This window comes from Petaurus breviceps, unplaced genomic scaffold (assembly GCF_028583685.1).
Source record: "Petaurus breviceps papuanus isolate PSGF00001 unplaced genomic scaffold, PetGlider_PUasm1.0 90849, whole genome shotgun sequence".
Taxonomy (NCBI): Eukaryota; Metazoa; Chordata; class Mammalia; order Diprotodontia; family Petauridae; genus Petaurus; species Petaurus breviceps.
In genome coordinates, this window is record NW_027187361.1 from 17,322,693 (window position 1) to 17,337,427 (window position 14,735).

Sequence of the window (14,735 nt, forward strand, 5' to 3'; positions counted from 1 at the left end):
AAATGATTTGCGTGCCTAACACAAAGCTTTCTCAAGTGTCTATAAATCAACAGAACAAGGCAACAGCCACCAAGTGTGTAAAATTGTGCTCATTGTGACTTATTAATGTGTATTGTGCAAAATACTTATCTTCACAATTTCTACTTTATTTTTACTGGCATAAATCACTAAGTGAAGAACTGCCTTCATCAGAGTCATGGAGTCCAAGACGGTTTCTTTGGGGCGATTTTCCAACAGGCTTCTTTAGAAATGAGGGAATATTTCTTCCTTTCTTTTTTTTTTTTGCTTTTTGGGGGGCAGTTGGGGTTAAGTGACTTGCTCAAGGTCATATGGCTAGTAAGTGTTAAGTGTTTGAGGCCAGATTTGAACTCAGGTCCTCCTGACTCCAGGCCCGGTGCACTATTCACTTCGCCACCTACCTGCCCCAAAATGAGGGAATATTTGGAAAGACTCAGTGGCATTTTGAGAAACTGATAAAACCAGAGATGGCTGTTTTGCTTAGTCACTACTCCTTGCAAATCTCCCTATAATAAGCATAGATAGGGGCAGCTAGGTGGCACAGTGAATAGAGCACCAGCCCTGGAATCAGGAAGACCTGAGTTCAAATGCAGCCTCAGACACTTCACATATTTGCTAGCTGTGTGACCTTGGGCAAGTCACTTAACCCCAATTGCCCTGCCTTCCCCCCTCCAAAAAGACCAAAAAAATTAAGCATAGATGTAGATCACCTTGTCAGGTTTTTTTCTTTCAGAACAACCTTCCTTCCTTGAGCCGCCATCTTACCAGTATTACCAGCTTCACCTCATACCATAATTATACAATTGAAAAATCATTAAATTTCAGCAATTACTTCCCATAACTCTTTATCTTCCCCATCTTACAGATGAGTAAAGCGAGGCCCAGAGGTCTTCAGTGATTCATGTGAGATTGCATGGCTAATCACTGGCAGATGTTCCTACATTTAAGAGTCTAGAACTAACATCTAGAATTTTACATTTAACATTAAGAGTCTGGAACTAAGAGTTTCATCCCTGAATCCTCCACCACTTAATTTGTGATGCCCAAAAGCCCAGCTGCTTTGGCTTCAGTGATGGCCTAACCTAAGACCATGATATTGAATGGGACCCCGAGGCCTTTCCAAAATTTGGGCTGCAGCAGTCGTTAGGACACAGCCTTTTATCAGACATGTTAAAGGATTGAATATTGGTATGTGACTCTAAAATAATGAGACTGATTTATTTTTAAATTAAATTTTATTTTATTTTCATATCTTGATTTGTTTCCCATCTACTCCCCTTCAGAAAGGAAGGAAAAAAATACCCATTAGAAACACATAGTCACGGGGGCGGCCAGGTGGCTCAGCGAGTAAGAGCACCAGCTCCAGTGTCGGGATGACCTAGATCAAATCCGGGCTCAGATACTCAGCACCACACCCAGAAATAACTGGCCATGTAACCTTGAGCAAGTTACTTAACCCCTATTGCTTTAAAAAAAAAAAAAGAAAAAGAAACACATAGTCACACAAAAACATTCCTACAATGGCCTTGTCCAAAATACACAAACATACACACATGTGAGATTTTATATATCTATATATATAATGTGTGTGTATTTGTGTTCACATACTCCCAGGGAAGGGCTTTGGGGCCAAAATATGGATGGGAACCATGGGGAGACTTACATGGATTATATATGAAGGCAGGCTTTTATTATTATAAATTCATTTAGGGGCAGCTAAGTGGCCAATGGATAGAGTGCTAGGCCTGGAATCAGGAAGACTTATCTTCCTGAGTTGAAATCTGGACTTACACACTTACTAGCTGTATGACCCTGGACAAGTCACTTAACCCTATTTGCCTCAGTTCCTCATCTGTAAAATGAGCTGGAGAAGGAAATGGCAAACCACCCCAGTATGTTTGCCAAGAAACCCTCAAACGGGGCCATGAAGAGTCGGACACAACTGAAAATGACTCAACAACAACCACAAAATACCACTTATTTGGCACGAATATACCACCTTGTACGAATTGATATCTCTTTCTAATGTATCTGCTTTGCGGCCCATAGTAGATGGTAAATTCCTTCAGAATAGGAGTCACACCTTATACTTGTATGTCCCTTAATAGTAGTTATTTAACACAATGCCCCACACGTTAGGAATGCAGTGCTTAACAATGTTTGACAGAATTGAGCCACTTTTGTAACGGGCTGGATCAAATTCCACAAAGCTGTGTTATATAGAGTTGGGAATTGAAAATGGTAAAATGTTCCATGTCAGGCACATAAAGGGATAGATAGTATGGTTTAGTCCATACAAAGAGAGCCGGCCTCAAAGCCAGCTTTGAAGCCTGCATTCAAGCCTGCCTTCTAACAACACCCTGGCTGTGTGACATAAAAAAATCATTTAAGGCCTTAATGAACTGCAGAGAAGATGCCAGCCTGCATTGGTAAAGGGAGTTTTCTCACCTGGGAGTACCCTCGACCCATGAAATTACCCACAGTTCATCTCCAGCTCTATCCTACACCCCAGGCTCTGTGTTTTGGGGATACAACAAAAATGAAAACAGTCCCCACTTTGAGAAGTTTTTGTGCCAGTAGGGAGAAATGGCACGCAACATTGGGAAGGATATAGAAAATGCGAACAAATGTTTTCCCCTCTGTACTGGAGTAGGGTGCAGGGGAAGGAATACAGAAGGCAGAACTTGGGCTGAGGTTTACAAAAAGAAGCTGGAGGTGAAAGGAGCACAAGAGAAGGATTTTCTAGGCACAGAGAGAGAAAACAGCTTTCATTCAGGTTTTCTTCACAGTCGAATCTTGATGATTTTTTTAAGATTTCTCTAACCCAGGTAACTCTAAGTTGGGAAGGCTGGAGGGAAGCGTGGGTTGGTTGTTTGTCATGGAGGGTGGAAAGGGGAGGAAGGTCAGTTTAACGGTCTGTTTCCTTGTCACTTCGAGTTGCCTGTAAATCAGTCCTTAACAGACGCTAACGTGACCAAGTTTACTAAGCTCCACTGCTTCCCCCTGCTGGAGACCGCTCTCTTTTTCCTGATGTCCTGGAGTACCTTCCTTTTAGCAGAAGCCTGCGGGTTTACAGGTGAGTTCATAGACTGAGAGCTGGAAGATGCCTCAAAGGGACATCTAATCCAACGCCCTCATTTTACAGATGAGGCCCAAGAAAGTTAAGTGACTTCTCCAAGGTCACACAGGCAGTGGCAGGATCTGAAGGCCAAAGGTCTTTCCCTTGGATGGTCTCTTTTTGCATGTAGGCTCCCAATAACAAAAGTGAGTGACCTTCTGTGAAAATTCATCCCAAAATTATTAATTTGGCTGACTCCTTGGGAATGGGTGCTTTTTAGGTGTTGTTTTAAGAAGGTTCTGCTCCATTGTAGCATTTACTTCTTCCTAAAAACCTTGTCCTTTATTTTTTTTAAAGGTCACAATTTATTCTGTTGTCAGAACTAAGATAGATCCCTTTCTGAATCTAATCTCTGAGCATTAACTTTAAGCCTTAGTAGATGTGTTTTGTATATGAAGAGATTTAGTGAGAATGTTTCCCTCCCTAATCTGCTTTTTTATTACTTTTTTTTCAGGAAACATACACACGCACACACACACACATGCACACGCATGCACTCACACCTTACATAGGTTGGTACAAGGGAAAGAATGTTTCCTTTCTTTTTTAAAAATTTACTTTATGGGGCGGCTAGGTGGGACAATGAGTAAAGCGCCGGCCCTGGAGTCGGGAGGACCGGAGTTCTGTTCCTGCCTCAGACAGGTAACACCCACACAAAAAAACTAGCCACATAACCTTGGGCAAGTTACTTAACCCCAACTGCCTTCCAAAAGGAAAAAAAATTATTTTATTCTGAACTTTAGGCATAAAGCAAGCATTTAATAACATAGTAGAATCGGAAAAAAGATGATACCCTTTTATGGGGTTCCCTCTTTAACCCAGATCCAAGAACTTCTAGGTCTAAGAAACAAAGGTGCCACCACTGTTCTTGGTTCTGCAACCTGAAAGAATCTAACTCTTATCTGTCACTGTTCACTTTCTACTTTTCCTGTCCCCATGAGAAAGCCTTAGACACACAGTCAAACAGAGTTTGAAATCCGTAGCATGATCCAGGCAGTCCAAACAGACTCTGTTTCTGTCATGTTGGCACGTATCCTGCATGACCTGTTTCTGTACAGCTTCATGGTTTTTGACATGATACTTATAATCACATATAAACATGTGACAGCTGCCAGAAGGGCCTCAGTGAGCAAGAGAGCTGGCATAGAATGGTGGCTGGATTGGGGCTGGACTAAATGAAGTGATGTTGGACCACTGGATGCTGCTGCTGCTGAGGGAGGGGAGGAGACTTGGGCTTGTTGTTTAGTCCTGAAAGTGGCCCTGCAGATCGCTTCTTCTGGAAAGTAGACTAAAGCGCCGTGCGCATCGTCTTCAAAGCTTTGCTTGTCTGTAGGACGTTTGCACCTCGGTGCTCCCTTTCTGACTCAGTCTCGCTCCCTTTGCTCCCCGCCCGCACTCTCTCGACAGGTGTCGTTGCTGTGCTCTTCTGTGGAATCACCCAAGCCCATTACACCTACAACAACCTGTCAGTGGAGTCGAGAAGTCGAACCAAGCAAGTGAGTGAGATCTGAGAGAGGCCAAAAGAAACGCCGATGATCTTAGTGCTGCGGTCAGCCAAGGAAAATGAACACGTTACGTATGCATGTATGTACACGTGTGTGTGTGCCTGCATATACATACATGACACATGTACCTTTTCTGTTCCCTCCCCTTCAATCTGTGCAGCTTTTCGAAGTGCTCCACTTCCTGGCAGAGAACTTCATATTCTCCTACATGGGCTTAGCCCTGTTCACCTTCCAGAAGCACATTTTCAGCCCTATATTCATCATTGGAGCTTTTGTATCCTTTTCTGTTCTGATAACCAGCAGTTCTTTGTACTGGGATCATTTAAGGGGTAAACTTCTGGAGCCTCTCTAGGAAGGATGCTTCCACTGGGGAGGCTGGATTCAGTTTCTAAAGCCTATTCTGATGCTGAGACTTCAAGGATCACAACCTTTAACTATCCACTCAGCAAAAGGAATCCTTGGTACAGATGACACTAAACTGGAATGGATTTACCCAAGTGGCTTGTAGCTTCTGTCTTTGTGGCAGACTTCCTTACTCTCGTAGCATCCTTAGAAGGGGGAATTCCACTCCTCCCCTCATCCGCTCTCCTCCTGTAAACACACACATGTAACACATAACGGTGTCACGCAGTCCACTGTCACTATTTATAGGTTATCCTTCTGCAGTATGCTGGAGCAAGCTCAAACCAGAGACAATTTTAAAAATTTTCAGGGTGAGTATTTACACCTTGGAAAGTAGAAAATGCTACAAATCAGGTCTTGGTTGATTGTTTTGTTGACTGTCTACGCTTAAAGTGTCAGCAGTGTAGATTTAAACTTAAAATGTGTTGTTTGTACATTTTTGGAGAGCTGGACTGCCTTTCAGCCTTCTACTTAATTCATTTTGCAATTAATATTGTCATTGCAAGGTCTTGGCTAAAGTCTCTTTATTTCTTTGTCAGCTAAGCTCAGAGGCTTATTGACTTTACTCTCCTATTGCCCTCTAAGGAAACCTATTTTAATTCTTCAGAGACCATAACGTTCCATGATTCATAGCCATATTGCTGTTACATTGGCAAAACATTGGTACTAAAGATCACAGTCAGAATCACTTCAAATCTCCACTACAAATGGCTTTTTTTTTCCTTAGGCGATATTCTTATCACCATTTAGTTCATTCAGGATAACAGGGTCACTTCACAATAATCATCATCATCTTCTTCAAAAGATAAAGTTTACAATAGTTTCTTTTTTTTAAATGAAGACATCTCCATCTTCTTTTGTTTTCTCCAGCAATGACAGGGAAGCAATCTCTTCTCCAAGCTTTGTAGGAGAGCCTTTTGAAAAGGATTATGCTCTGGAGAGTGATCTTTTCCTGGATCTAGTTAATTACCAAAAAACAGTTCATGACTGACAGATTCAACATGAGGTCATAAAACACACATGTATCACAAATTGCCTAAGAGCCATGTTTATAGTAATTTAGTACATAAGTTTATTCTGAGGGCCTTTTGAGGGTCCAAGTCAGATCTTACCTAAAGAGAGTATGCTGAAGACATAAAATGGCAGATAAGTGATACCATCTCAGCAGGACAAGGTTACTCCATTCTGCCATGTCAATAGAACTTCCTTCATGCCTGTAGTTAAAGCCTTGGGTACATGCATCCTTTTAAAAAGTCAGTACGTGGACAGTGTTTTCTTCCCAGAGAAAGAATTGCGGTTCTCTGGGAAAGATAGAAATTGGCCTTTGTTTTATAGTAAGACACAATGATGTGGGAAAAAGTACCGTCCTTAATCAAAGATTTGAGTGCTGCCATTGGTTCTGTCACATTAGGTGGCAAATCACCCACTCTCTCTCTTCCTCAGTTTCCAAAAGGTATCTGATACCTAGCCTAATGTAATCTCACAGGGCAGTAGTTAAATCCACAAATGGGTCTGTGATGTCATTGATATATTATGGTCTTGTAAACAATGCAGATTATCTCCCATTTACACTGCCTAGGTTTGCCACAAGAGGTCTACCCAATATTCTGGAGGCCTTTCTCACTTCCTCTTAACATGGCAGGGATGCCATTGGACAACATGAGTTATCTGGTCATTATCCTTGAACAAGTCATTGTCATTTTTTAATCATGTATTTCCCTGATGACATCCTTTACGCTCATTTTTCTTTGTTCTCCATTTGTTTTATGAAGCAGCTAATTCATGCCCCAACACATACCTCTCCGAGTGCCCTTTCAGTTCTTCAGAGAGTGTAATGTTATATGACTTTTATTGGTAATAAATAGGTGGACCATTGTTTCCAGAAGTTTGGGGTCAATTACAGGAGCTTTGCAAGACTTCCTGTCGTGTGCCACGTGTTGAATTCTCAGCCCAAATTGTTAACTTTTTCTATTGTTTGCCTATTATGTGTATACATGCATGTGTGTGAATTTATGTGTGTATGTCTACATACACATGTGTATGTTTTATATACATATAGTTATATAAATATTGAGCAAGCCATATACATATATAAATGTTTATTTTAGATTGTAATTTGCCTATATTACATACAATATATATTCTACATAATAGGTATGTATTATATACACAGAAATGAATGATAGGTGAGCTCTTTAGGTTGTCTGTCCAACAACATGTATTATCTAGATAGTTGACATTCTTCATCCACTTTGTATTTCCTCTGTGGATGGTTAGTGCAAAGACTTTGGAGTGGTTACAGATATCTTCCATTTTTCTAAGGAGCTTGATGCAATTAGTCCAATATTTTCCATAGGAAGGAACAGATGGAGGACTTCAACATTCATTATGAATGCTTTTTCAACTTTTACTTTGTTCTTTTTGACAATAGTAGAAAAAAGTTTTAAAATTTTAAAAAAATCTTTGGAGGGGCAGCTAGGTGGCACAGTGAATGGAGCTCCAGCCCTGGAGTCAGGAGGACCTGAGTTCAAATCCGGCCTCGGACACTTGACATTTAACTAGCTTTGTGACCTTGGACAAGTTGCTTGACCTCAATTGCCCTGCCTTCCCCCTCGACCCCCCAAAAAAACTTTGGAAAAGTTGACAGATATTCACAGATTGATCTTGATTGATATTTGTGATCAGAGGGTTCTTGAACAAAGTTCTTTTTCATATATTTCAAGAAATCTTGAGTGATTTTAATGTATACACAGGATACACTTTGTTAAAAGAGAGTCTTTAAGATAGCATTTTTGCTCTGATGAACCAAATGGTTTATTATATCAACAAATAGTAAACACAGTATGAACTAGTATTTCTGCATCTTTCAATCAGTGATGGTAAAGATGATGTCTTTTGTAGCATATCAGTTCTAAAAACCTACCTGCTACATTCTGTTACCTTCATCAGGAAGGCCTCTGATCTGTGTGATGATTTTCATAAAGATTTTACATAGTTGGGAGAGTAGGCACATAGATTAATGATTGTCCTTTTCCTGGTTGCCTTTTTTTTTTTAACAGTAAAAGGGTCCCAAGATTTTTTTTCCCGTGCCTTTGGTATCTTCCCCTCCTTCAGATTAGCTTGGGAATTGATCTCTCCACATCCTTATAACTGTATTACCTCCAGCACAGGTCTATACACTTAGTCCAACCCAGCTGTTTTTCCCGTTTTTGTATATGTCAGCAGCATTTTGACCTCCCGTATAACATCATCCAGGACTGTGATGTTAGAATCTATAGGTCGTAGTACTACTATTCTTGGTGATTTAAAAAAAGTTTGTTATAAAGATCTTTGCCGATTGTTTCCATCTTTCTTATATTAGTTTTTCGCTTTCCGTTTTTGTCTTAAATGCTCTTGGGAATAACTTTGCTTAGTTGGGTCTCTTGCCAAGCTTTCTATAACATGCTTTTATCTTACATGTCTTTTCCCCGAATTAAAGGTGAATGATGTTCATAATCCTCCATCATCCTTCTCTGCAGTATGTGACAAGTGAGTTTATAATTTAAACCAGTGTTGCCCTTAGTGTCCACGTGTTTGTGCTTGACAAGAAAGTCCAACATTGCTGAGACACTTTTTAAGCTCTTTTGGTCTCCTCATTAAGGCAATTGATCTGCATCTGTAACTTCTCTTTGATGTTATTGTAATCAATGTGTGTGTTATTTCTTTCATTCATATCTGATTTTTCATTATCACTAGCTTATTTAAGTAGATCAGATTGGAATTGTTTTAATTTCATGGCTTGTCTTTTTTCCCCCATTCCTATTCCACCACTGTATTAATCTTTATCATTGCATTAACAAATCAGAGGTCTGACTGTACACAGGCAGGTGATTCAGGAATGACTCCTATGTCAATAATGAGTCATTTCCTCTCAGTTAAAACATAAGCTTCTTTATTTGGTACTTGGGATGTCTAGTGCCTATAGATTCTTTTCTCAAAATAAAGTATCTATGACATATAGGCATGAGCCCTCTATGTAATCTACAAGGCTCTGGTTTCTCTCATTTCTTATTTTTGATCCATATTTTTCAGTATATTTCTCACCATCCTTATTCCCACCTTTGGATTGACATCACAGTGTATCAGTACATTTTGATTTCATTTGGAGGAGATTAGCAGGCTCCATAGAATTTCTCTCCTTCTTCCTCTTTGGCAGCAGATAATGGTCCAACAACTACAATTATTTACAGAGTAGCCTTTTTGCAAATAATTACCAATGAGATATTTCACATTGCCTTCTATTTTTTCATTCTGTTTTATAGTATCTTGATTTCTTATAAAGTCATTAGCTTCTATTTGCTCCAGTCTAATTTTGAAGGAGTTATTTTCTTCAGTGAGCTTTTGAAGTTCCTTTTCCACCTGGCCAATTCTAAGGTATTCTGCTCCTCATTGGTTTTTTTGGACCTCTTTTGCCATTTGAGTTAGTCTATTTTTTAAGGTGTTGTTTTCTTCAGTACTTTTTGCGGTCCCCTTTAGAAGCTGTTAACTCATTTTTTATGATTTTCTCACATCACTCTCATTTCTCTTCCCAATTTTTCCTCTCTTCTCTCTTACTTGATTTTCAAAATCCTTCCTGAGCTCCTCCATGGCCTGCCACCAATTCATATTTTCTTGGAGGCTTTTGATGCAGGAATTTTGACTTTGTTGTCTTCTTCTGGTTCTATGTTTTGATCGTCTTTGTCACCAAAAAAAGATTCTATGGTCTGATTTCTCTTCCTCTGTTTGCTCATCTTGCCAGCCAAATACTTGACTGTTGAGCTCTTTGCCACAGTAGAACTCTGCTTCCAGAGTGGAGCGCTGTGTCCCATATTTCTGGGGTTTTGTACACCTGTTGTCAGAGCTTCTTCTAGGCATCTGCCTCAGAACTGTGAGGAGGACTGCCTCACCACAGCCTTCATACCACATCTTCACCCCAAGACCACCACCCAAGACTCTGACCCAGTTCCAAGCAGGGCAAAGCAAAAGAATCCTGCCTTAGCCCCAGCAGAGAGATTCCTGCAGTTGCCCTCTGGGCAGTCACTTGGTCCCCCCACCACCTGTGGGCCTGGATCTCTGGAAGCAGCCTTCGTGGCAGCTGTGGCCACCTCCGCCACCCCGGGAGCAGAGACCAGACTGCACTCTTCTCTCATCCACTTCCAACAGAGTTTCCCCACTGACCTTTTACTTTCTTTTTGGTGTTTATGGGTTGAGAAGTCTGGAAACCGCCCCGGCTGCTGGTGATTCGATACCCTGAGGTCTGCACTGCTGGTCTGTGCCCGCACGGTCTGCTCCCAGCCCAGTGCAATAGACCCTTCCTGTCAGTTTGCCAGGCTGTCCTCAGCTAGAGACATATTTCCTTCTGTCATTTTGTGGGTTCTGTAGCTCTGAAATTTGTTTAGAGTCATTTTTTACAGGTATTTGAGGTAATTGAGGATGAGCTCAAGTAAGTTCCTGCTTTTACTCTGCCATCTTGGCTCTACCTCCCTGCAAATAATTATCACAATGAGCATAGTCGGCATTTAAATCCCCGCTCTCCTACTTTACTGTCTCTGTGACTTTGTCCAAGTCACTTCGTGAATATTTGGGCAGCACAATGGATTGAGTCCTTGACTTGGTCAAAAGTACTTGATATTGCTACTTACCATGAGCCCATTTTACAGTTTCTTCATCTGTAAAACGCAGGCATTGCACTGAATGATCTCCAAAGTTGCCTGTGGTCTTTGCCTTGTGTTAATCAGCCAAGTTTCATAGGAGTATCTGTTTTCACAATACCAGAATAATTCAAGGATCTGTGATGTCATTGGCATGGCTGCTTCCCGGCACAGATCTCTCAATCTCCCTGTGCCTTAACATCAAGCAGACAATCAGCAAACATCCTTAAGCACATAGCACATGCTAAGCCTTATGCTAAGCTCTAGAAATAGAAAAAGAGGAAAAAGTAGTCATTATCCTCCCAGACAGAAGTGTCAAACACAGGCCATGTATGGCCTGCAACATTTCCAAGTTCACCAAAACCAGATTAAAACATAACTGGGAAATAGTTAACAAAATAAATAAGAATATTATACAACATAAAGAATGTTGATATGTGGTTTTGTAAGTCAATTTGTAGTCCACGTGGGTCCATTTTTCAATGAGTTTGACACCTCTGATCTGGGGCTTCCATTCTAAAGGGAACAACATGTGTAGGTACGTACAGAGTAGATGGAAAGGGTCTTGAGGAGAGAAGGCTTTAGTAGAGGTAGAATTTGAGGACTGCTGTTCTCTGAAATGCATCACTGTGGCCAATCTAACCTGATTATGAGGATTTCTGACCTTCACTTGGCTCATCCTCGTACCATAGGCCATTCTGGTCTGATAGGACTTGCCGGAGCCTATGGTCCCCTGGCAGAGCCTCCGATTTTTGAACACCTTTTCCGTCTTACTGAAGTTGCCTACTCTATAAAGGACTAAACCCTACCCCCTCCCCCCCAAAAAAAAAGATTTCAGTAAGACCATGGGAAGTCCCTAATGCTGCTTTTTTGGATAGGGCAGAGAGAGTTTGATGGTCAGAGAAGGTCAAGGCTTTCTAACAGTTTCTCCCAGTAGCCTAAGTAACCAGTTTTCTATATTTAATAGGGGCTAATTAAACTGAGGACAAAAAAAAAAGGAAATGAAAATTGATGTCTTTGTTATACAGAACTGATTCTTCTGAGCCTGCATCCGCAGAGCCCACCATTACTTTTCCAGGAACAATGATGAATCGCCTCATTGGCCCATCTGTGGCCAGTGGCTCGAATTTGAAAGACAGCTTGCTGTAGCCATGGAACAAATCAAAGCCAGCTGTCCTCCAGCAATGCTTAGACCCAGGCCTTGGCCTCATTAGCACCAGGCTAGAACAAAGAGAGCTAACCGGCTGATAGAGAAGCACAGGGAAGGTTTTATAAAAAGAAAAAAGAAGGTGGGCCAAATGGATAGACATTTCCATCCTGGATACAGCTGCACAGTTTCTGAGGGAAAAGGAACAGTTCACTCGTGAGCATTACCATTGCACTGTGATATTTCAATTTTCATTTGGCTTCCCCTGAATGCAATGGAGCCTAAACACCAGACCAATAGTTTCACAAATGATATCGTTTTGGTATCATTAGGAGGAAAGGATTTATTTCTCCCAGGGAAACGTCCTTTGGCTTGGAGGAGATTGTCTATGGAGGTGAAGCCAAACCTGTAACTCTCTGCATTACTTTGTCCAGTTCTAATGAGTCAGAGGTCTCCTGTGACCTTGGATCTGGAGCCCTGCCCTAGGAGGAGAGCAAACATTCAGTTCTACCTTGGGATGGTCTTTGGATTGTTGCCTAGAAAGAACATGTTTATCAAAGCATGTTTTAATAACTTTGTTGTTGTTCTGTCATTTTTTAGTCATGCCCAACTCTTCATGACCCCATTTGGGATTTTCTTGGCAAAGATCCTGACATGGTTGGCCATTTCCTTCTCCAGTTCATTATACAGATGAGGAAACTGAGGCTAACAGGATGAAGTGACTTGTCCAGGGTCACACAGCTAGGAAGTGTCTGAGGCCAGATTTTAATTCAAGAAGATCAGTCTGCCTGACATCAGGCCTGGCCCTCTATCTCCTGTGACACCTAATTGCTCATTTAATAACTTCAGAAATCCACAAGCCCAAACTTAGATTGCCAAAGTTACCTATGCAGGCATGGTTATGGAATAGCTTAGAGACTCCCAAAGGTAAACAAGTTACTTGGCTTTAAACAAAACGGGACTTACTTGTGACTAGGACCATTGGAATGTGCCTTTCATTTTGTTAACCCGGTCTGGGATGAATTAGGCTTCTAGTTGAACAGGCAGTCTGTGCAGTGGATAGAGTGAGAAGACTTGGATTCAGGAAAACCTGAATTCACATTCTGCCTCAATAACTTCTTATTAACTGGGTGACCCTGGGCAAGTCACCTAATTTCTTTGTGCCTCAGTTTCCTCATCTGTAAAATGGGGGTAATAGCATCTCCCTCACAGGGTTATTGTGAGGATCAAATGAGCTGCCATATAAAGTACTTTACAAAACTTGCAGCTATTATTCTTGCTGTCTAAAGCAGGAATCCCTCCTTCAGATCACTAAGTGGTCATTCAACAACCACTTGAAAGCTTCTAGTAGGGAATAATTCACTACCTTCCTAGAGAGTCTGTTCATTCCAATTTGGGACCATTCTTACTATTGGGAAGTTTTTCCTTATGTTAAGCCACAATCCTACTTAGTGTAAAGCCCTGTGTGAAGTTAATGTATTGATTTTTGGTGTCCTTGTTTCAAAAAGTTCTGGACTATCCCTTTTAGTTAATGTTCCTCATTAATCATTCATTCACTGAGATAACCCTTTATCCACATTTTTTTGCTTTTTTTTTGGAGGGGGGAAGGTAGGGCAATTGGGGTTAAGTGACTTGCCTAAGGTCACACGGCTAGTTTTTGTGTTAAGTGTGTGAGGCCGGATTTGAACCCAGGTCCTCCTGACTCCAGGGCCTATGCTCTATTCCCTGTACCACCTCGCCACTCCCATCCACATTTTTCAAATGAGAGAGTCGTGTCTGGGTAGTCCACAGGATCATTCAAGCATACCATTGAGCCTACCTCTCTGACTGTATACAGTTCTTTAGCTGCCTGACTTTGCAGCTTTGAGGCAGAGAAGGGGAAAAGGCTTCACTAAGTGACTCTGGAAGAGCTAGCCCTGGATTCAGAGGAGGGCCAGGAAGAGCAAGGTCTTTCTTCTTCTCAACATCAGCATGACTTTTTCTTCAGGCCAGAGAGGAATCCCGAATTCGTACAGTGCTCTGTTACCTGCAGTGAGCATTGACAGTTCTTAAATCTTAACTGTCAGGGGTGTTATACTGGATTACAGAAATCCGCCATGTTAACACTTGTGAAGACCCTGAGCTCTACCTGGACTGTCCCCAGAAGAAGTCATTCTCTTCCTTTTCCAATCATACTTCAGCTGCTTGTATGTAATCAGAGGTATTTCCTTGATTACTACAAATGCTTTGAGAAAACTTTCCCTCACATTTACTGGACATTCCTAGTTATTACAGACCTCTGCTGTCTATTTAATTTTACCCTGAACTTTTCAGCATCTGGCTTTGGGGCTGTTTTTTCCCCCTTAATTTTCTTCCAAGAAAATAAATTATTCTCTAGCAGCATCTTGCCACACAACTTTGTGCTGCTGACCTTTGTGCTGAAACCTAATTGAGACCCCTTTGGATAGGGGATAACAAGGGCTTTGCCATTGTTTCACAATTGTTTTAAATATGGGTTCATCAGCTGTGAGCCACCTCATGTAATAGATAAAGGTTTAAATATACATTTCAAAACTTAGGACATCATTTTGATGGGAGTGGAGCTTGGGAGTCTCTAGTTAGGGTTCATTGCTGTTGGAAGTAGTTGGAATTGAGGCTGGATGTCAGGACCAGTTTTCCAGTTAAATTTTCATTGCCTTTTCATTAGTAACATAAAAGCTTCTGATAACAGACTAATGGTTTGGAGTGGTTGGAGGAGGAGTGAGGAAGATGGGAAATCCAGGTATACTTTCTGAATTTGGAAGAGACTGAATGATGTAACCTCTTTCACCTACTGATCCCAACAAGGTAGGAAGGAATTCCAAAGTTCTTTGCTTTGTTGGAAGTACCCTGAAATG

At 41.2% G+C, this 14,735-nt stretch overlaps 1 protein-coding gene across 1 annotated transcript in view; it reads left to right on the plus strand.

Annotated features, from left to right (window-relative positions):
- Nucleotides 1-14,735, plus strand: part of SLC9A7 (solute carrier family 9 member A7) — a 193,044-nt gene that overhangs the window by 117,438 nt on the left and 60,871 nt on the right. The window contains exons 8-10 of the mRNA XM_069072933.1: nucleotides 2,989-3,094; nucleotides 4,544-4,632; nucleotides 4,802-4,915. Of these exons, the coding sequence (XP_068929034.1) occupies nucleotides 2,989-3,094; nucleotides 4,544-4,632; nucleotides 4,802-4,915 (309 nt within the window). The remainder of the gene's footprint in view (nucleotides 1-2,988; nucleotides 3,095-4,543; nucleotides 4,633-4,801; nucleotides 4,916-14,735) is intronic.